This window comes from Clinocottus analis, unplaced genomic scaffold (genome assembly GCF_023055335.1).
Source record: "Clinocottus analis isolate CAN_PGR_092001 unplaced genomic scaffold, fCliAna1.0.p SCAF_4, whole genome shotgun sequence".
Classification (NCBI taxonomy): Eukaryota; Metazoa; Chordata; class Actinopteri; order Perciformes; family Cottidae; genus Clinocottus; species Clinocottus analis.
This window is the reverse complement of record NW_027176153.1, coordinates 15,584,328-15,605,706: the sequence shown is the minus strand read 5'-3', so window position 1 is coordinate 15,605,706 and position 21,379 is coordinate 15,584,328. Positions and strand designations below refer to the sequence as shown.

The window sequence follows — 21,379 nt, the reverse complement described above, 5'->3', positions numbered from 1 at the left end:
CATTTGTAATGTCGTTGATACTTTGTGTGGGTTTTCATAATACTTCATAATACTTTGTCATAATTGGTACTATCCATTACTGTCAGTCTTCACCTCCTCCAGCGTACATTTCCAATAAAGAACAATTAGCTAACCAGCTGTTAGGTAAGGCTAAATGTGGAAATTCTGGAAATTCCCCTAGTACATTCAACGTGCAGTCTTTAAGATGTAAGTGGGAGGGCTGAGGTTAGTAGTGGGCGGGGGCGAGGTTAAGTGACTAAGACGTTACGTTGCATAAAAACAAGGTCCACAACCAAGGGTACAAAGCAGGGACAACAAGAGCCACCAGTCAAAACAAAGAAGGACGCTGAAGGAGAAACACTGCTGATTGTCAGTGGAGAAGCTTTTTCATCTTTTTTGTCTAACTGAGCTTCGTTTCACTGCAAGGCTCTTAGTATATATTTTGCAGTAATCTACAACAGGTCTCATCATGAGGTGCTGTGCTTTAGCGGTGTGTTTAATTTTGGGGATAAGCATCCAGGATGGATGGAGCGCTCCTCTCAAGTCCGTCTTTGTCACCTTCCCAGGAGACATCATCAAAAACATGACGGATACGGAGCTGGCAGAAGTGAGTAGCAGATGGTTGATTTTGTCTCGATAGACTCAAAATCCCAAAACAGTGCAATAAAGCTGTTGAGGGAAGTAATTACTTAGACAAAAACCTCTATTATGATAATATTGAAAAGTAAGATATGCTCTTCTGAATTAGGGTGTAAAAGTGAGAACAAAAACACTAGTATGTACTTTTCCAGACCAAAGTTTATTCCATAAGAACTCACTCTATCACAATATGGACTCATTATTGTGGTTTCTCATGTTCTCCTGCCAGGGTTACCTGAAGAAGTTTGGCTACATGAATGTGCTGAAACGCAGCAGCTTCCAGTCGATGTTATCCACCTCCAAGGCTTTGCAGAGGATGCAGAGGCAGATGGGGCTGGAGGAGACTGGAGAGCTGGACAAGTCCACCCTGGACGCCATGAAACGGCCTCGCTGCGGGGTTCCCGATGTGGCCAACTACAAAACGTTTGACGGAGACCTCAAATGGGACAATAAGGATGTCACTTACAGGTGAGTAGGTAGAAAGCATCTGTTAATAGACTGCATGATATTATAATGCACGTGCTTTGCAATGCAAGGCACCAAATACAAAGAGTATTTCTGAGAAAGATATGTCCCTAAGTTTCTTCACTGACATTGTCAATTATAAGTCTGAAAACAGTGTGATTCTTCTTTTCTCCACAGGATTGTTAGCTATACTCCAGACATGGAGATCTCTCTGATTGATGACGCATTTGCCAGAGCTTTCAAGGTGTGGAGTGATGTGACCCCTCTGACTTTTACCCGCCTCTTTGATGGAACAGCTGACATCATGATTTCATTTGGAAAAGCTGGTATGTGTTTGTGCTGTGCATGGTCAATTCATGGACGTTGTTCATATTGATGTCACATACTAAAATAATGACGTGCACTCTGATTTTCTGTTCAGACCATGGAGACCCATATCCATTCGATGGTAAAGATGGTCTTCTGGCCCATGCTTATCCCCCTGGTCAGGGTTTGCAGGGTGACGCCCACTTTGACGATGATGAGTACTGGACCCTGGGAACAGGACCAGGTAATAAAATATCCCTGAAGAAAGTACTTCGCCACCAACAAATAATATGAGGTTGTCTCCCTCTAGTGTTCACATTAAATTACATGCGTGTTTTCTTTCTGTCACTGAAGCTGTGAAGACTCGCTATGGGAATGCTGATGGTGCTTTGTGCAACTTCCCCTTCACTTTCGAGGGCAAAACCTACAGCACCTGCACCACTGATGGGCGTTCGGACAACCTGCCATGGTGTGCCACCACGGCTGACTACAGCAATGACAAGAAATACGGCTTCTGCCCAAGTGAACGTAAGCTTGACAATTTGTTCTGCAAGGGAAATCAGAGGTCAGAGGTCAGCTAGATGTGTTTACATTTGTGGCATGCTGACTCGGTTCACCCGCTCACCCCTTCTTCTCATCCTGACAGTTCTGTACACATTTGGAGGAAATGCAGACGGGAAGGAGTGTGTCTTCCCCTTTGTTTTTCTTGGGGAGGAATATGACAGCTGTACCACAGAGGGCCGCAGTGATGGCTACCGCTGGTGTGCCACCACAAGCAACTTTGACAATGACAAGAAATTTGGATTCTGTCCCAGTCGTGGTGAGTGACAGGAACCGCATTTCCTGAATGCTGTGGAGTACTGCCACAATGGCATTTTATCTTACCAGTGTTATTATGCCTTTGTTTGACCAGAAACCGCTGTAACTGGTGGAAACGCTGAGGGGGAGCCTTGCCACTTCCCCTTTGTGTTCCTGGGTAAAGAGTATGACTCCTGCACTAGTGAGGGACGAGGAGATGGCAAGTTGTGGTGCAGTACCACTGACAGCTATGATGATGACAAGAAATGGGGCTTTTGTCCTGACCAGGGTGAGTAATATGAATATAAGACAATATAATATTAAGAATATGGAAGGTGGAGAAGATAAATGCCATACATATTCACCCTGGCCATTCATTAATATTCCTTTCTGCATGTGATCCAGGTTACAGTCTGTTCCTGGTGGCAGCCCATGAGTTTGGACATGCCCTTGGTCTGGATCACTCCAACATAAGAGAGGCACTCATGTACCCCATGTACAGCTACGTGGAAGACTTCTCCCTGCATGAAGATGACATTGAAGGAATTCAATATCTCTATGGTGGGGTCATGAAAAACTGTGTTATCATACATAATTGTTTTTAAATGCCTAAATTTCCATTCCCCAATCCTTTCGCTCAACCAACACTATTTTATTTTTTCAGGGAGCAAAACAGGCCCAGATCCCACCCCCCCTGGGCCCAACACACCCGCCCCAACCACCCACCCAGACACGGATGAGACTGACTTTACAGATGGACCCACTGATCCCACCACAACTGCCACCACTCGACCTGTGGATCCCACCAAAGATGCCTGCAAATTGACCAAATTCGACACCATCACTGTGATTGATGGAGAACTACATTTCTTTAAGGAGGGGTAAGCAACTAGTCTATTTTCTTTGTAATAACTGTAGCATTTACACAAACCAGATGTGTTAATTGTGTGTTGTGTTTAAATGTGTTTATCAACAGACATTACTGGAAGATGTCCAGCGACAGCAGTGGAGTGCTCAAGGGACCATTTTCTATTTCAGAGACGTGGCCCGCTCTGCCAGCTGTCATTGACTCTGCCTTTGAGAACCTTCTGGCCAGGAAATTGTACTTTTTCTCAGGTAATAAAGCTACATACAGTGTATATGGGACCACTAACACTTAGGACAAAAGTGTAATTTTTTTTTTCTAATGATAATTTTCTGTCCTTAGGAACCCGTTTCTGGGTGTACACAGGGAAGAGTGTTCTGGGGCCCCGCAGCATAGAGAAGCTTGGCCTCCCGGACAGCGTTCAGAAGGTGGAGGGAGCGCTGCAGAGGGGGAGAGGCAAAGTGCTGCTCTTCAGTGGGGAGAACTACTGGAGGTGTGTCCAAAATCCAGATGAGAAGATTTGTTAGCTCAAATTCAACCCTGTCAGCTCTTCTTTGACTATTAGTCTTCTAATCTAATTACATAATCTGCTATTATCAACACAGGCTTGATGTGAAGGCCCAGAAAATCGACAAAGGGTACCCCAGATACACAGATGCCGTTTTTGGTGGAGTCCCCAGTGACGCTCATGATGTCTTCCAGTACAAAGGTAATTTCAAACATTTATACTGAGCTCAAACTAAATGAGCAAATAACAGAACATTTTTTAATATATAATTTTGTCTTAACATTTTCATTTTTCTGCTTTAGGTCACATCTACTTTTGCAGAGACCGCTTCTACTGGCGTATGAACTCCCGCAGGCAGGTGGATCGTGTTGGCTACGTGAAATATGATCTTCTCAAGTGCTCAGACACTTCAGGCACTCATTACTAAAGAAATGAACAAACAGGGATGAGCTGGAAATCGTCTTAAATGTGGTAGCACCTACTTCTCTCTCCTGTGCAGGTGTCAGGGAGAATGTGATATGGTACTTGTTATAATGTGTTTGCTTTCTGGGATGTCAAAGATTGTCCGTCATCAATGTTGGCTATTTTTATTACATACAGCATTGACCCAAAGGAAAGCAAAGCCAAGTAATCTTTGGCACTTCCTTGCCCTCAGACTGATAATCTGTGAACTAGTTGGTTGTGGTGGTCTAAAATTTGAGACCCATAACTACAACTAAAATATTCTCAAAAAATATCTGGATTCCAGATTTGTGATGTTTATGTCTGACAGGTTCAGACTCTTAACAGTATTAGATTATTTTGGTATTTATAGCAATATCTAATATTATTTTTGTGTCCTAAAGCTTTTTTTTTTGTTTTGTATAAATGTATTTGTCTATTTCTGAAAATGGCTTTAAAGCCAATCACTTGCACTGGAAGACAATTCAATGTCTCCTTCACTGAAATTATTTATGAAACTGATATGTTTTGTATTTGTCTAAGTTCGTACTTTCAATGCAATAAACATTCTGTGAGAACTAAATCCCACTATAGTTGTGTCAATCCTTCACTAAAACAATTGATTAACTGACACTATAATGCTGTATTATTTTTATTTTACATGTGAATCAATGTTCCCACAACAGCAAAAAACAAACATGTATAATGAATATGTTGCTAGTAATGAAGATACACAAACGTCATGATTTCCCACGTAGCCAGAAAGGATAAAACGACAAAGACCTAGTGATACTAAATTAAATGTAATACATTTCTGCAGTACGGATTATCTAGTCTCCTCAAACGACTGCCCTATTGTGAAGGCATATTACTCCGCATCTAATTGCGTAATACGCCTTCCTCTAAAAACAATAGTCCACTAAGTGATTATAAACATACATTTCGCCGAAGATGTGAAACATATAAAGACCAACGTTGAAATATAAATTGTTTAAAAAAAAAGAAGAGGTAAATACACCGATGCTCGCTTGAACAACAAGAGTTTTCAACAAAAATAATAAATAAGATCCGGTTGCACGGACAGGAAGCAAGGAGAGTCTCATGGCGCCCGACTAGAAAGAAGCAACAATTACCAGTTGGTAATTCCTGTTCTATCCAGCGCGTCTACACGAACGGAAACCCGTCGACTCGAAGACACACGGTAAGAAAAAAGCGCGGAGATCCTTGGACCGAAGAGGGAAAACATTTTCATTTTCTTCAGGGAGAGCATTTGGGCGGTCTGCCGCAGCTTAGGCCCTCGAGGTCCCCAGTAGAGCTTTCAGATGCCTGAGTGTAAAGCGGGGCTACTTGGTTGGAAAATGGCGACGCGGAGCAGGCAGGATCAAGGGCAGCTGGGCCCGTTCAAAACGGCTAACACACGCGATGTGTTTGGTCACTGTGTTTACACCCGACGTGCCGACGTGCTTATAACTGTTCTTCGTTCTCGACGCTGTCATATTCAACCATTTAAACTTCCGTCGGGACCATTTTGGTTGTTTTCCAGCGAAATTGAACCAGAAACCGAGCTGACAACAATGTCTGTTAGCCAGCTCAAAAGCTCACGGCGCTGCTTCATTCGTGAGCTAGCGCTGGTCCCCGTAGTCTCCAGACAACTTCACTGCTCAAGAACAGGCACATTTGACGCCCGAACAGAGCCCTTTATTCACACCGAAGTCCTGCAATACAACGACTTAACGCTAGCTAATATAACTTACTAACGTTTGCTAACGTTTATTAATGCAGACTTCTGCAGAGAAACAGCCGGAGCAGATGGGGTTTAAGTTGTCCTAACAGTGCGGTACGTGTATCACTAACCAAGTGACCATCCAACATCCTTTCCTGAAATCAATGTATTAAAATGTTATTCATAGTATCACAAACTCATTCATCCTGCCATTCGGTGCATCGGAGTAAAAGTATAAACTTTCTTGCAATAAGAAATGTAATTAAGTCAAAGCTGTCTTCAAGTTTATCTTAGTAAATGTACTCATGTTACGTCGTGCCCCTGTATAAAAAATATTGATGTTTATATATTTACTACATAGTTTGCATTTTTGCATTTTCTTTATATAATTTTCTTGAATTTAATGTTTGGCTCTGCTATTTTATTCTATTGTGTACATATTGAGTATCTTGAATTTCCCTTTGGGGATCAATAAAGTAATTATCTATCTATCTCTATCTATTTTTCATACTTAATATTTGTATGTTTACTCATAACTTTGCTTCCGCTACAAACGCATTTTCCCCCTGGGGATGAATAAAGTATATATCGATCTAATACATGTTATTTGTTTAGCGTTTTAAAAATACTCAAAGCACATTCTTTTCATTTTAATTACATTTTCACCTTTGTTTAAATGTGCAGACTATTTGATATGAAGGATTTTGCATTTCCACAAAACCCCATCACTGCATCACAATCTAAATAAAGACCTCACAAGAACAAACACTTAATGTAAACTGCAAAATTAAGTAGACTTTGAAACCACAAATGAATTACTTGAGTTACCTTTTCCAATATATGCCCTTGCACACTTCAATCTTAAAGTTCTTATTTGCTTTCCATACTTTTGTTAATCTAGTGACAAGGTAGCAGGGACCATAACAAATCACAATTATTGCCAACTCTCATAACACAGATGACGAAGGTTTGGTTCATCTTAACTCTATGAACTTCCAGAAATGACAACGGCACGCTTCAACTTGAAACAAACTTCAAATTAATAGCATTTTTGTTAAATTTTTGTTGATAGTTATGGATTCAGAGGAGAATGAGGTGGAGAGCAGCAGTGATGCCGGTCCCTCTGGGATGGAGGAACCATCTGAAAGCGGCATGGGTGTGGAGTCATCAGAGGCCATGTCGGCAGACAGCAGTGATGCAGCTGCCTCTCATGCACAGGCCCCAGAATCTGACTGCCATGTGGGCCAGAGCTCAGAGGGACTTATGGTGAGTTTGTTTATTCAAAAAAGATGGTGAGAAAACAGCTATAGGTTGAAAGAACTAAACCAAATATAGCAATTTGGCTTTTGTCATTAAAATTTTTTGGTATTTCAATCCTGTTCTTGCCTCTCCCTGTCAAGGTGTTCGCCCCAGAAACCAGCTCCAGTACAGACGTCAGAGTTTCATCAGTCCACCTCCCAGACTCCTCCTCAGTGGCCCAGTCCACCAGTGTGTCCAGTGTCTCCACAGTGACTCAGTCAGTGATGGTGTCTGAGTCGGCCCAGGTGCTGGTCCACTCAAGTGCTGCATCTGAAGGAGCCATGATGGTTTCTGACTCGACTGCTTCTACCTCGTCAGACCTCGGGTCTGCCATTGACAAGATCATTGAGTCCACCATCGGCCCTGACATCATGAATGGTATTCAGCTGACAGTCAAATTTCAGTTTTATCATAGGATGAGAAGCTTTTACGTTGAGTCAGTTAGTTTATTTTACCGTAACATAGCAGATATCTGATGTTGACTGCTGTTCATCTGTTAGGTTGCATAGCTGTGACCAGTGCAGAAGATGGAGGTGCAGAAACAACCCAGTATCTGATATTACAAGGACCAGATGATGGTAAAACTGCTATTGTTACTGCTAACTCATTAAGCCGTCATCTCATTTCAAACCATTCTAAAAGTCCATGAGAAAATTCTGAACATATTTATATATAATAGAAACAATATACTGAATACTGTGGTGGGATGTTACTCAGACAGCATTTATTTATAAAGTGTATACATTACATAACTATTCCATGTCAACTTGTTATGACCAAACTTTATTCTAGTCCTCTAACAAGTGAGTTTTTATTTAGTTAATTTATAATCCACTTACATTGATGACACAGTATGATTATACTTTGTAGTGTGTTCAATCCATCTCTATGTATTTGTCTGCTATAGGTGCTCCTATGGTAGCCCAAATGTCATCGTCGGCCCTCTCTCATCGTATAGCCATAGAAGGGCCCACGTCCACCTGTCTGGACCAGGGAGACCTGCATGACAACCCTGAACCAGATCAGCCGGGTCCCTCTGGTTACCCAGAAGACAGCAGCAGTCAGCCTGACCAGCCCCAGCACTCCCATCCCTCCCAGTATATGGACTGCAGTGCAGATGGTCCAGACCAGACAGGGGAGTCTTCATCATCCTACGTGGAGTGTTCAGGCGAGGAACCCGACCAGACTCGCTCCCAGTCTGGTTTCCCTGACTACAGCGGAGATAACAGTGACCAGGATCTGCCCGGATATGTGGAATGCAGCGGGGCTGACTCAAACCTTACCAGCCGAGGTCACTATGTGGTGGAGTGCAGCACTCGGTATTTGGAGTGTAGGGTGGACGAAGGAGAGCAACCGCATCATTCGCGCAGTTACATTGACAGTAGTGAGGACCACCGGACCCAGACAAGTCGGCAGTATGGGGCAGACTATGGTGGAGAGTGTGTTGCAGCTGCCGACTCTGAACAACCAGGTTGCTCTCAGTATCAAGCGAGAGACGATGATGACGAGCGGAACCAGGACCCAGACCAGCCACAGCACTCCCAACAGCAGCCGCAGCACTCCTGTTACTTGGAAAGCAGCAATGGTCCAGAGGACTCTCTCTATGCCGATGACAGCTCCTCATCAGACCACCCTCTGGCAGACACGGTAGGTTCAGGTGGGCTCCCTGAGGCATTGGAGTGCAGCGAGAGTCAGCCTGGACATTTCATCAGCAGCAGTGGGACATACACCGCCAGTACAGAGCCTGAGCTGTCCCAACAATACTCACCCAGCCAAGAGCAGCCGCAAGGCTCCCAGGGGCCTCAGGATGAAGCTGGGCTGGTCAGAGAGATGGAGACATCAACAGTGGCAGAATGCTCCGGACACAGACCACCAAACCTGGCTGAGTTGGAGGAGATGATGGAAGTAGTGATTGTACAGCAGTTCAAGTGTAAAATGTGTCCGTACAAGAGTGCCTCCAAAGACACACTAATTAACCACATGAGAGACAAACACTTCAGACCTGTAGGTAAGTTAGTACGGATGATTATGCATCACAAAGATGTATAGCTTTGACTTTTTTGGCTTTAAAAATAAAGTAATACTATTAACAATACATTTTATATGTGATATAATGTCTGGTTTCAGGGGACATGGCAAAGAAGCGTAAACGTGGACGGCCTCCTAAAAATGAAACATTTACCCGTCGTCAGGCAGAGAGGGAAGAAGCTAAAGAGAAGAACGCAGCAAAGGCGAAGGCTGCTCAACCCCAAAAAGCAGAGGAAGAGGATGATGATATTGTGGATGCTGGTGCTATTGATGATCCTGAAGGTCAGAGAGGAAGATTGGAATTCAACCCCCATGCAGACAAATATAGATTATTTTCTGACTTTTTTAAAATGTATTTTTAAATTTATTTGCACAATTCAAACAATAAAACAAAATGGAGATAAATGAATATCACAGTGCAGGAAGAGGCAAAAAGCCAACTGGGCTTATTTGAAGCCTCCACCTATATAATATTATAACATTTTACAAAATTACAAAGAAAAAAGAAAAAATGCATAAGATGGGCAACAAAAGAAAAAAGAAGAAAAGAGAGAAAAATTATGTAATTATATTGAGTCTGTGTAGGCATGTGTGAGCGTATGTGTGCATGTGGAAGTAAAACTGGCTTGCATTTGTTTAGAGTTATTGGATTGTAGGTCCGTATATTTTGCGGCCAACGGATTTTCGTTTTGAAATGAGAACCAAAATCAGGAAACAGCTCGTTTCCTGATTTCCGTTTAGAAATAGGAAAACAAAAAAACGGAAAATTACCCATTATCTGTTTTTGTTTTGATAATAGAAAACGGAAAACTAAAAACGACCCGTTATCTGATTTTCTTTGATGTGCTTGAAAATGGACATCGAGAATGAAAATACTGCGTGGAAATCTTCTTTCTATATTTCTCGTAGGTTTTTGTGTTGTGACCCGGAAGTTGCTCACACATCAGATAACGGGTCGTTTTTATCGTTTTCTGTTTTCGATTATCAAAACAAAAAACGGAAAATGGGTCATTTTCCCATTTTTGGTTTTCTCATTTCAAAACGAAAATCCCTTGGCCGCAAAATACACGGCCCATTATACCCCTGTGACACTTCCTAAGAACTGGTAATGCTACAAGTCCCCATGAGTGAAAACAGCTAAACATTTTGATATAACAGTTAAAACAAAAAAGATATGAACACCAATCCATAAAAAAACTTGGCAATTAGACTTTCCTTTTTTTTTTGCACTTAGCAAATCAGTTGGGAAAATAATCATATTCCCTTTTTCTCCTTTATTTATTCCCAGAGGACTGTGACTACAACCCTGGAAATGATGACTGCAAAAGAAGATCACCTTCCATCATAAAGAAACCTGCTCCTCCTATCTCTTCCTCTTCTCAAGGGCGTCCTCGACGTAAGGTTGGCCGTCCAAGGAAGTACAGTCTTCTAGACGAAGGCTACAACGGCAAAGGTTGGCTTTCAGTTCTGACAAAGTAAGGCAAAAACAGCCTGTCACCGTTCAGGAATGCTTACACATTCTTCTTTTTCCTTGCTTTGTTACAGAAGCAGAGAGTATTGCTAAAAAGCCCAGGGTGGGTGCGGATGTTGGTGTACCTGAGGAGGCCAGTTCTTCCGGGCTAAACACTGGGCCTGCGATAGGGAAAGATGGAGACATAGCTGAGGCAGCAATAAGCCAATCAGACTCTGAGAACAAAGACCCTTCATCCAACACACAGCCAGATGAGTTTTTTGAGAGGAAACGCGGCCGACCCTCAAAGCGTTTTCTTCGCAAGAAGTATAAGAAATATATAAATCGAAAGTGAGTATCAAATTATGAAATAAACTTGTGTTATAACAGTATTGCATAAACCCACAAGCTTATTAATTTGTTCTCTTCCTTTTCTTACAGTCGGTACTATAAATCCCTGAAACCGCTACTGAGACCTCACAACTGCTGGATATGTGGCTCACGCTTCCTCACCCAAGAAGATTTGCACTTCCACGTGGACTCTCATGAAGGCAATGACCCAGAGCTCTTCAAGTGCCTGCAGTGCAACTATCGCTGCAAGCGTTGGTCTTCACTCAAGGTCAGTTGCAATAAAGCAGGTCATAGCAATAGGCTTAACCTCAGTTTACAAGCCTGTTTGTATGGTGCCCTAAAAGTCTTGTGGGCCGTTTTGCAGGAACACATGTTCAATCATGAGGGCACCAAGCCATTTAAGTGTGAGGAGTGTGATTACACAAGTGTCTACAAGAAAGATGTCAATCGGCACGCAGCAATCCACAACAAAGACAAGTAAGTAACTCAGTCAACATAGAGCACATACATCATATGTGATTCGTCATACAGAACACAGTTAGGATTTTTTTTAAATTTTTATACTGTTCATTTTCATCCATACAGGAAAAGAAAGCCGGAGTTGGTAAGACATTTCAGGACTCCAATATTTGAATGATGTTTAAATCCTAGTTAGCATGCTCATGGTCTCGTGTAGCAGAATTACTTTCAAGTAAATTTGATGGCTTTTATGCTCATTTCTGCAGGTACCAAAGGTGTCAGAGTTCCTCTGCCCTGTGTGTCACAGGATTTACCCCATGCAAAAGAGACTGACTCAGCACATGAAGACCCACAGCTCAGAGAAACCACATATGTGTGATAAGGTCAGATGATAGAGATTGTGACATTTTTAAGAACATTTAATGGAAACTAATATTTAGAGAGAGAAAAAAGATTACAGAACAGAATATTTAGGCATAGGACGCTATGAAAATGTCCTTTCACAACGATCCCGGCAAAAATAATTGCAATTCACAATACTACACAGATAATCATCAAAAACTAATATTTGTATTGCATCACAATTAGGACACGCCTCTCTTAGTAAACATCCTTGAATAGGTTAATCATCTGACTCCACCTGTTCTTTCTTTACATAATAATTCTATTTTATATTCACAAATATCTCAATTTTTGAATTTTTCAACTTATTGTGTTATTTTTTCTTTGTAGTGTGGCAAATCCTTCAAGAAGCGCTACACATTCAAAATGCACCTGCTGACTCACATCCAGAGTTTCGGAGATAGCAAGTCAGTATTTTTTATTGTATCTCTTCTATTTTGTCATTCATCAGTGTATTTTAAAAACATGGATGTAACAGACATGTCTGATCAGCAATGTAGACTACAACCTGCCTTTAATGAATCATCATTAGTCATTTGTTATTGATGTGAGTAATCATGATAATATTGCAATAATTAACTCTTGGATGTGTGTGTGTGTGCAAGGTTCAAGTGTGAATTTTGCGAATACACTTGTGACAACAAGAAGCTGCTGCTCAACCATCAGCTGTCCCACACCAATGATCGACCGTTCAAGTGTGACTACTGTAAATACTCCACTTCTAAAGAAGAGTTCCTGGTCTCCCATCTGGCCATCAAACACACAGGTCTGTGGAGCCGAAAGACTTGAGTATGTTCACCTCATGAACGCTATACTGTACAACACCTTTACAATGAACACCCTTTTCTACAGGAGAGAAGCCTTTCTCCTGTGATATGTGCCACTTCACCACCAAACACAGGAAGAACTTGCGTCTACATGTGCAGTGTCGCCACCCTGAGACGTTTGACGAGTGGTCTGTGACACACCCTGAGGAGCCTGTTAGGAAGCGCCGCAGGCCCTTCTTCACACTGCAGCAGATAGAGGAGCTCAAACAACAACAACAACAACAACAACATGATGACACACAGGATTTGCAGAACACGATTGTGAGTCTGTTTGAGGTTTTCTGGTATTTGTCTCTGGCCCAATTTTAATTTTGTTTAAGGATGTATTATGTTTTGCGGTATTTTGGGATAACAGTTTTTTTCACCTGCCTTCATTAGGTTGCAGTGGATTCTGCAACACTACAAGCCATGCAGGGTATGGAAAATGCCTCCGTGTCCCAGGATGCATTGGGAAACACCACCATCATCTATGAACAAGGTCCGTCCTTTTTCTATTCTAGAGACTTAATCAGTATTTCTGGTATGTTACCGCCTATCTCTCATTGAGGCTAGGAAAGTGAAGAAGTGCTTGGTTGTATATTAGTACATCCATTATCCCACAGGAAAAATGTACCTGCAGTCGATTAACCACAGCCTGTAGAGGTTCAATTTGGACAACAATCTCAGAGCCCTGAAGCTAATTAACTGTAACTTGTTTTTAAATATGTTCACATTTAGCTATGATGATGGTTGTTTTTTTTACAGTAGTTTATTCTTGGTTTACAGATTTGGTAGTCTTTGTTTAAATATGTTTGAATGTTTAAGATAAATGCTGACTTTCACCATGTGCTCCTCAGTTGATGCCAGTGACCAGTCTGCCCAGAATGCCCTTGACCTGCTCCTGAATATGAGCAATGCCCGGGAATTGGTTGGAAACGCCTTACAGGTTGGTGCTCATCAAAATTCATAATTTTACATTTATGTGGATAGTATGTTTGCATTTTGTAAATAATGTGCATTATGTTAAAAGTGACTGAACATGCTCCTCAGGTGGCGGTGCTGAATTCAGAAGGAAAAGCTTTGGAAAAGGGCACGTGGAGTACGGTGACCTCGGCACCGGGCCAGGCGCAAAAGGTTGTGACCTTCCACGTGTCTGAGAACGGTGAGACGGTGCTCCAAGAAGCTTTCGAGGCAGCCACCTCTGAAACAGGAGAGCTGACTCAGATTGCCATCGAAGCTTACGAGGACGGAGGGGACTTCAGTGTGGTGGAACAGGCAGCAGAAGAGATCCACAGCCCTGGATACAGGTAACTTATAACAATGTGTGTATGAGCCTGACACTGGCCGCCTATTTCACGCAGCAGTCTCCTCCCCTTCAACTACTTGCCTGTTACAGATTTAGAAGGACACCATCGCTGCATCCTTTTCTTAGACCATGATGATTGTTTTGAAGAAATACAAACAAGCCAGAACCTTTTCCCCTCTTTAGCAAAATTATCACTTACATATACTTACTTATATACAGAAATGAAAAACAAACAATAATGACAACAACAAAAAGGGTCTTGTTTGCTCTGTCAAATCCTGAGAAACATTCAAGTGTTTCTCATCTTGTTCTATTGTTGACGTGTAAACATCGTCTATTTCTCCCACTTGACACGACATTGCTCCTCTTGAGCTCTTATTCTGTGGGTTTACAGTTCCATCCAATATATTTCAGTCACAATTTTCAACCATCAATATTGTGATGGTGGTTCTATCGTGTGCCATCTCTTTGTAGCTTTTTTACAGGCTGCTAGCAGAATTTTCATCCGATATCTGTCTTCCCTTAAAGTATCTGTTGTCATACTTCCAAAGTAGTGAAACATATGGGACCTGGGTGTGTCATAGCCCAGAATTTTGACAATACACAATTCCCCAGAACTGTACAATTTCCGGATAAAGCCAAAATACATGGCAGTGGTTTACATCTACTGCCCCACATTTCCTCCAACATGGTTGAACAATAGACAGACTTTTTTTGTTAGCATTGACACAGCAGCGTCGAAATATGTCTGTGAGACTACATAACACACAGTGTGAGTTTCTCTGATTTGGTGGAACCGATGTTGCACTGGAAAACAGAGTAATATGACTACTAAAATTATAATGAGAGGATGATTGATGACTTTCATGATCTCTTCTCAATCTATAATGTCATAAAACTATTTTATTTGCAGTAGCAACAATGATAGCAGTCCTTCTCACGCTGTCGACGTCTCTGGGTCAGAAAGCCTGAAAGGTGAAAAGTACTACTTAGCGGCGGCACTGCCTGATGGTGTTCTGCAACAAGTAGAGGTAACTGCGAGAGTTTAGTCATTTTGGCATGTAAAGATCTGTCCACATCGTGTACCCTTCCTCTCTGACTGTGTCCTTTGTTTTCTCTCAGCTGAGCAGCGAAGCTCCGGCCTCTCCCTCTGCTGAGTGCTCTCCCGGTCTGTGCACCAAGAGGTTTTCCTGCCGAATTTGCATGGAGACTTTCCACGGACGCTCTGACATGGAGAACCACAAGAGGGCCCACTTGGACCCCAACACCTTCAAGTGTCCTGATTGCGATTTCACCTCCACATCCTGGCAGGAGGTCAAAGTGAGTTTCTTTAAGTTGTCTTTACACATCTTATCAAGAACACAATTGTTTTTCCAGCAAAGGCGGACAATAATCACCACTTAAATTCATAGCCATAAATTGACCACACGTATTTCAAAGGGGGCATCATTGACACTCACATGAATATTTAATAGCTCATCAAATATAGTTTTAACAGATTGAAAGACACCAGAGGGGCATTTCCACCCCTTTTTTAGGTCATTTATTTGGATGTCATTTTAAAAGCATTCCTGTTTTTTGAACCACTTTTTTTAACGTGATTTGTATCCTATTTTTTTAGGCTCACATGGAGCTACATTCTTACTTACGCCCTCACAAGTGTCCAAGCTGTAGCTTTGCCTCTAAGAACAAGAAAGACCTGCGGCGACACATGATGACGCACACCAATGAGAAACCGTTCTATTGCAAACTTTGTGGACAAAGGTAGGTTTGAAACTAATTGGAACTGTCACAAAACGCCAAGTTAAAATTGCCCAGCTGTGGCGAAAAAATCCTGTGATGCTGAGTTGCGTCAGCCAATCAGTGTTGTAAAGCTCCGCCCGTCATCAAACTGCTGCCAGTCCTCCTGAAGTATCGCTGATAGCGGCTTCATTCAGACGCTGTTGTGGGACTACGGATAATATTATGAAACCAGGCACGATGGAGTTAGATCTTCCGACGTTTGAGGAAATTACACAACAAGTATAAAGCAGAACTAGTGGTTATTTCCAGGGTGGATGGCGGAAACGGTAACTGTTTTACGGAGATAAGCCAGACGCAGTTCTTGGAGAAGTCTGGAAAATTCACCGAGCTGTGTGCAGCTACAGGTGGTGTTATGAACCCAAACACGAGGGCGTTTGATATTCCAATGTTTTTGGGACTTCACAACAAATATAAAGCAGAACAAGTGGTTATTTCTTCCATAGTCGATAGTGTAAATGATTGCTCTTTTCGCGGCAATAAACCACAGAGATAAGCCACGCCCCCATTTTTATTGTTGAGTAAGAAACTGACATGCTAAACGGCGAAAGATTGAGCCGCATTTGGTTTGAACGCAGCATTATGCAAAACAAGTTGTATACATTAGACCGCAAAGTGTTCATGGACAGCAATCGATGCCAATGTGTATTTTTGCCCGATATCTCAGGTTTAACCGTAATGGCCATCTAAAGTTCCATATGGAGCGTCTCCACAATCACGATCATCCTGCTCGCAAAAGCCGTCCCCCCACATCTCAGCAAACCATCATCGTGAATAGTGACGAGGAGGCCCTGGCCACACTACAATGTAAGGAACACAAATAATATGACAATTAACACAAATAATATGACAATGAATGATGCAAAGTATTAAGGTTCAAAATGGTTTATAGGTTATAAGCAGAGGCTGCATTTATTGGCAAATTAAATCACAAAAATCTGTGTGTGCGTGTGTGTGCGTGTGTGTGTAACAGCGCTACAGGCTCATCAGACAGTGATCACTCCAGAGCGGTTGCAGGCCCTCGGACAGGAGCACATCATTGTAGCTCAAGAACAGTCACTATCAGACCAGGTACCGACGTTCACATGATGCTGGACACACTTGTAGATTTGTTCTTTTTGCTCACAGAATGGAAGCAATTGTAACTAAATGCATAAATGTGTACATTAATCAGGAGGAGGGCACATACATCCAGCAGATAACCACCATAGATGGACAGACAGTTCAGCACCTGATGACAGGCGATAACCAGGTGACTGAGGTAAGAGCCATTTTGTAGAATCTACTGTATATATTTATATCATAGCCTTTATTGTATATTTAAGCTTTCATCTTGACTCATTTGTCCTGTTTCAGGTTCAGTATATCATCTCGGATGGCGTGCAACACTTGCTGCCTCAGGAGTATGTAGTAGTAGCTGATGGCAACCACATACAGGTCAGTGTATTACCTCATAATAAGTTGCCATAAATGATACAAGCGGTGTTTTCAGGGAATAATGTAATGTTCTAACTGCTCTTCTGTTCCTCCAGATGCCAGATGGACAGATCATCCAGTATGAGCATGACGGGAGCTTTCTGCAGGAGCAACAGGTGAGGCTGAGATTTCGATTCACTCTACAGCGAGAGATTGAATTTGACAAAGTGAAGTAGAGAACCTAAAATGCCCTACAGTAAGAGTTTTTTTGTTTTGACAAGCTCTGTGTTCTTTGCTTGTTCAGATTGCTCTAAGCCATGACGGTCAGATACAGTATCTTCCTGTGAGCTCGGAGCAACAGTTGGTGAATCCTGAAGATCTGGAAGCTACTTCCCACTCTGCTGTCACAGGTCAGCTCTTTTAGGGAACAGATTGCACTTCTCTTGTTTTATATTCACTCCTCCACGACACTGTTGGATTGTTTATTTACCAAATCTATTAAATACAATGCCCATTACGATGAACACCTATACCTATAATTACAACATCGCTAACCATCTTTGTTCTTGTCGTCGTATTAGACTCGGCCATGTCTCAGACCCAGACGGTCTACACTGAAGCTACACCCGAACAGCTGGAGCAGCTGCAGCAGCAAGGCATCCACTATGATGTCATCACCTTCACAGAGGAATAGACTGCTTCTTAAATCTACTGGCATACAAATTACTAGAAACCACTATGAACGAACAAGTACAGTGACCTCAACTTATTTATGCATTCAGCTGGCTGTGAACTAAATCATCATCTCCTCCACACTGTCACTTGCTCGGCGGCAGTTGCACTGTTCAACAAGCTCAACAATGTTTTGTAAATTAAAATGATTGCACCCATTGCTTCTAACTTAATCATAGGGGCTGTGCATTTAAGAGTTAATTTAGCAAGGTTGGTCTGTAATTATAAAAGATTATTCTTGTTTACATGCCTCAACTGCCTCCATTTGCAAGACAATGCTATCAAAGAAAATGAAACAGCTTATATCATGCTTTAGAAAATGTACTGAGCATCCAAAGGAACATTTTAGTTTTTGAATGGGGTGAAAGAAAAATGGAGTGATTATCTTTGCTCTGTAATATTATTGTTACTTGTTAAAAAGCCACAACATTATGTCTACTAAATATTGATATGTACATACCTTTTGCATTTGTCGTCTGATTCGCGATGGAAGATGTTTTTGATTTGGTGAATATGAATTGTTTAATAAGCTGAAAGCTGACACCAAATAAATCACTTTGCGTATACTTGTGTCCACGCTGTATTGTGTCCATAAATGTCCAGATAAAAAGATTGATTTTGTTCATAAAGAAACCTTGACATACTTTAGAATGTATATAGTCACAATACATTGGACATCATAAAAGTAAAGCCATTACAAAAGAGTTGTTTACATATTTAGAAATAAGTTGATGCAACTCTATAGTCATTGTGAGGCTCAAATTTGTGGTATATTGCCTTATAATGTGCTAATAGCAATTCCAGCACATGTCGACATTTTGCAATATAGTACAGGGAAATGACAAACAATGTAGTGTAATGCAACACAAGCACACCACAAACTGCAACCTTTAAAATTAAGAGTCAAGTCAACATCCTCTGACCGTGTGACCGCACATCAAACAGGCGACCACAAGGTAACCGGTTCTCCCCATAGTCCGCATGTTGAAGTGTCACCGACTAAGAAGCAGAAGTGTGCCTCTACAATTCCCAAAAGAGTCAGCACAGACTCTTCTGTCGGGGCCCTCCAGCTGCTCCACTGACAGCTTCCTCTTTTCTTCAGCAAGGAGGGGCCTCGAACCCTCTAAAAAGAGTGGAAAAGTGTCAAAAAGGGCTGAGCCTCAGTGAGCATTACATTGAAAATGAAGTTTTCCTTTGTCTTGTTTCTTTTATTACGTATGTTTTCTTGACCACATTCATTAATGTTCTGTTCTTGAGTACCGGTAAATGACACTTTAATAATAAATGTTTGTTTTCCAGATATCCCTCATCTAAAAGGGCAGCAGAAGATCGATGAGTTTGAACACGTTCTGCTGAAGCTCACCTTCCCTTCATTTTACAATAGTTACAACAAGTCCTGCTGTAAACTCTATCCGGGAGGATGTTACAAGCTGCTGGACACTGCAGGATTCACTTGTGACTTGCTGAAAGGAAGACTTACCACAACTGAGAAAGACGGCTGGATAGAATTTAAAATATCAAATGTTCAGTTGGCTGACGGAGGATATTACAGATGTATTGTGCTGGGAACTCAGAACCACATCTACAGCGATTACTATGTCGAGGTGTCTGGTAAGCAGTCTTAATCTTCATTAATATGGTGTTATACATATGAATTGTGCTATAGCCGCTTATGCAGTAAAGCATGGGGAAAATGCATTATTACAGCTACAGAGACTAATGTTTAATTGCAAAATTATATTTTAGTGTTTTTCCTGGTAAAGTAGGGAAACAATTGCAATGTCAGACATGCACACTGGAAGCTTATTTTATTCTTGCATTTCGCAGAGGTTTCTGTTCACCACAGCCAGTCTCAGCCTTCTCTGACAACAACTGTCAAAGCCCCCAACTCCTCCACAACGCTCCCAGACTCCTCCTGGCCCGCTCTGGCACAGGACCACAGTGACAGTGACAGGTGACTCTGCAGATTGCTCATTTTGTTTTGTTGCTAGTTGGCCAAAGAGTACTATCTGAAGATAATATATATATATATGTGTGTGTGTGTGTGTGTGTGTGTGTGTGTGTGTGTGTGTGTGTGTGTGTGTGTGTGTGTGTGTGTGTGTGTGTGTGTGTGTCTGTTATTGTTTTCTTTTCCAGAGTTCCGTGGCGTTTTGGCTTGCCACTCGCTGTCATTGTGTCCATTGCAGTGATGATGTTGATCACTTCAGTTATTGGTGTTGTTTGTTGCAGAGTCAAGGCAAGACGTAAACATCCAGGTAAGCACTTTTTCTAAATTAAGTGTCTGAAAAGAAATTGTGATTGTTATTTTTCGGAATGGGTATATAAAACCAATGAGATTTTGTTTTTCCCTTGTCGACAAATATGCAGAAACTTTGTGTGAGTCAGTGAAACAAGAGGCCCCGGTGAGTGCTAAACAGGAACATGTAGCCTCTGTGATTCATTGTCACTAGTTTTCAAAAGCAGATTGCATGTTTATGCTTCAAACTTCCTCCACAAGACAGTCTCTTGACAAAGTGTCTCCCCAGGAGGTGAGCGGCATAGTTTACACAACAGTGGACTTCAGAGCTCACCTGAGACCAACCGAGGTGTATGCAAACCTGAGGACGCACAAAACACAAGCGGGGTCCCCTGACTCCACCAGGAGCGCAGAGCATGAAGGGATGGTGGAGTACTCCACACTGGCAGTCCACCAGTGAATCCACCAGTGAATCCACCAGTGAATCCATTAGTGGGAATCTAGTTCATTTCTTTTAACAGGACTGATTCATTTATTTCTTTTTTTCCCCCCACTGTGTTTGAAATAAAACATTTTAAAATGTCTGTTTACTAGTCATGGTCAGTACTATTCAGACAGTATAGAGTTCGACAGGGATTTATTAGGCAGAGAGGAGCTCAGAAAAACATGCATTGGTTTGCATTATGGGAAATGTACTGCATAGGATCCAGCATTTTTTGGTGCTTGACCCATATTAGGGACTAGAAATCCATTTGTTTGACCTATTGTTTTGTCTTTTGTGAGTCTCTGAAATACCGTGTATCCATGACATGTGTCGTTTGTGAAAATGAGAAGATATAAAAATGAAATGATGCTTGAAAGAATTAACATAGTCTAGTTCAGAAAAATACATTTTGCTTGAGTGTTTTCAACAGCGTTCACAGGTTGAAAAAGCAGCAGTTGTCAGATTATGTCGTCGGGCTATCTTTTGTTGAATCAGTGTTTGTCCTTATCAGTTTCTTCTCGATTACAACCGTAGGCTTCAGTCTATTCTGAGAGCAGCTCGATATTCTATTCGTGGCCTCTTCTTCCTTTACACACACGGCGGTGGCAACTCTTTTTGAATCCTCTATAAAAGGTCAAGTTTCTCTTGAGAGCGAATGAATGAATAGACAGATTCTTATTTCTGTGACATTTCAGTGCAGCGCTGTAACACAAAACTAAAGATGTTTCGAAAGACGTCTTCGCAGCACTGACGTGTGATCTTCGTCACCGCGGTCACACTGACACACACACAAAAAATTCAAAGAACGACTTTAGTTTAGTTGCTATCATTGATTTATTGCAAAGGCATATGTTCAAAAGTATTT

General features: G+C 41.8%; 1 protein-coding gene across 1 annotated transcript; it reads left to right on the top strand.

The window, feature by feature from the left end:
• The first annotated feature begins 522 nt into the window (after window positions 1-522).
• On the top strand, window positions 523-20,614 carry LOC137800879 (uncharacterized). Its single transcript, XM_068598247.1, has 47 exons — window positions 523-607; window positions 869-1,107; window positions 1,282-1,430; window positions 1,526-1,654; window positions 1,765-1,938; window positions 2,057-2,230; window positions 2,324-2,497; window positions 2,614-2,769; window positions 2,873-3,089; window positions 3,185-3,324; window positions 3,416-3,566; window positions 3,679-3,782; window positions 3,884-3,939; window positions 5,111-5,223; window positions 5,566-5,639; window positions 6,818-7,011; window positions 7,146-7,422; window positions 7,545-7,622; window positions 7,952-9,052; window positions 9,172-9,354; window positions 10,361-10,525; window positions 10,618-10,873; window positions 10,964-11,141; window positions 11,238-11,350; window positions 11,459-11,477; window positions 11,599-11,715; window positions 12,065-12,141; window positions 12,340-12,500; window positions 12,587-12,822; window positions 12,940-13,039; window positions 13,398-13,486; window positions 13,591-13,847; window positions 14,763-14,877; window positions 14,969-15,166; window positions 15,468-15,610; window positions 16,314-16,453; window positions 16,620-16,717; window positions 16,821-16,907; window positions 17,003-17,083; window positions 17,179-17,238; window positions 17,367-17,472; window positions 17,644-17,754; window positions 19,094-19,405; window positions 19,622-19,748; window positions 19,931-20,047; window positions 20,148-20,196; window positions 20,320-20,614. The coding sequence occupies exons 1-47, from the start codon at window positions 584-586 to the stop codon at window positions 20,488-20,490; spliced, it is 7,590 nt and encodes a 2,529-aa protein (XP_068454348.1). The 5' UTR covers window positions 523-583; the 3' UTR covers window positions 20,491-20,614.
• Window positions 20,615-21,379: the final 765 nt, after the last annotated feature.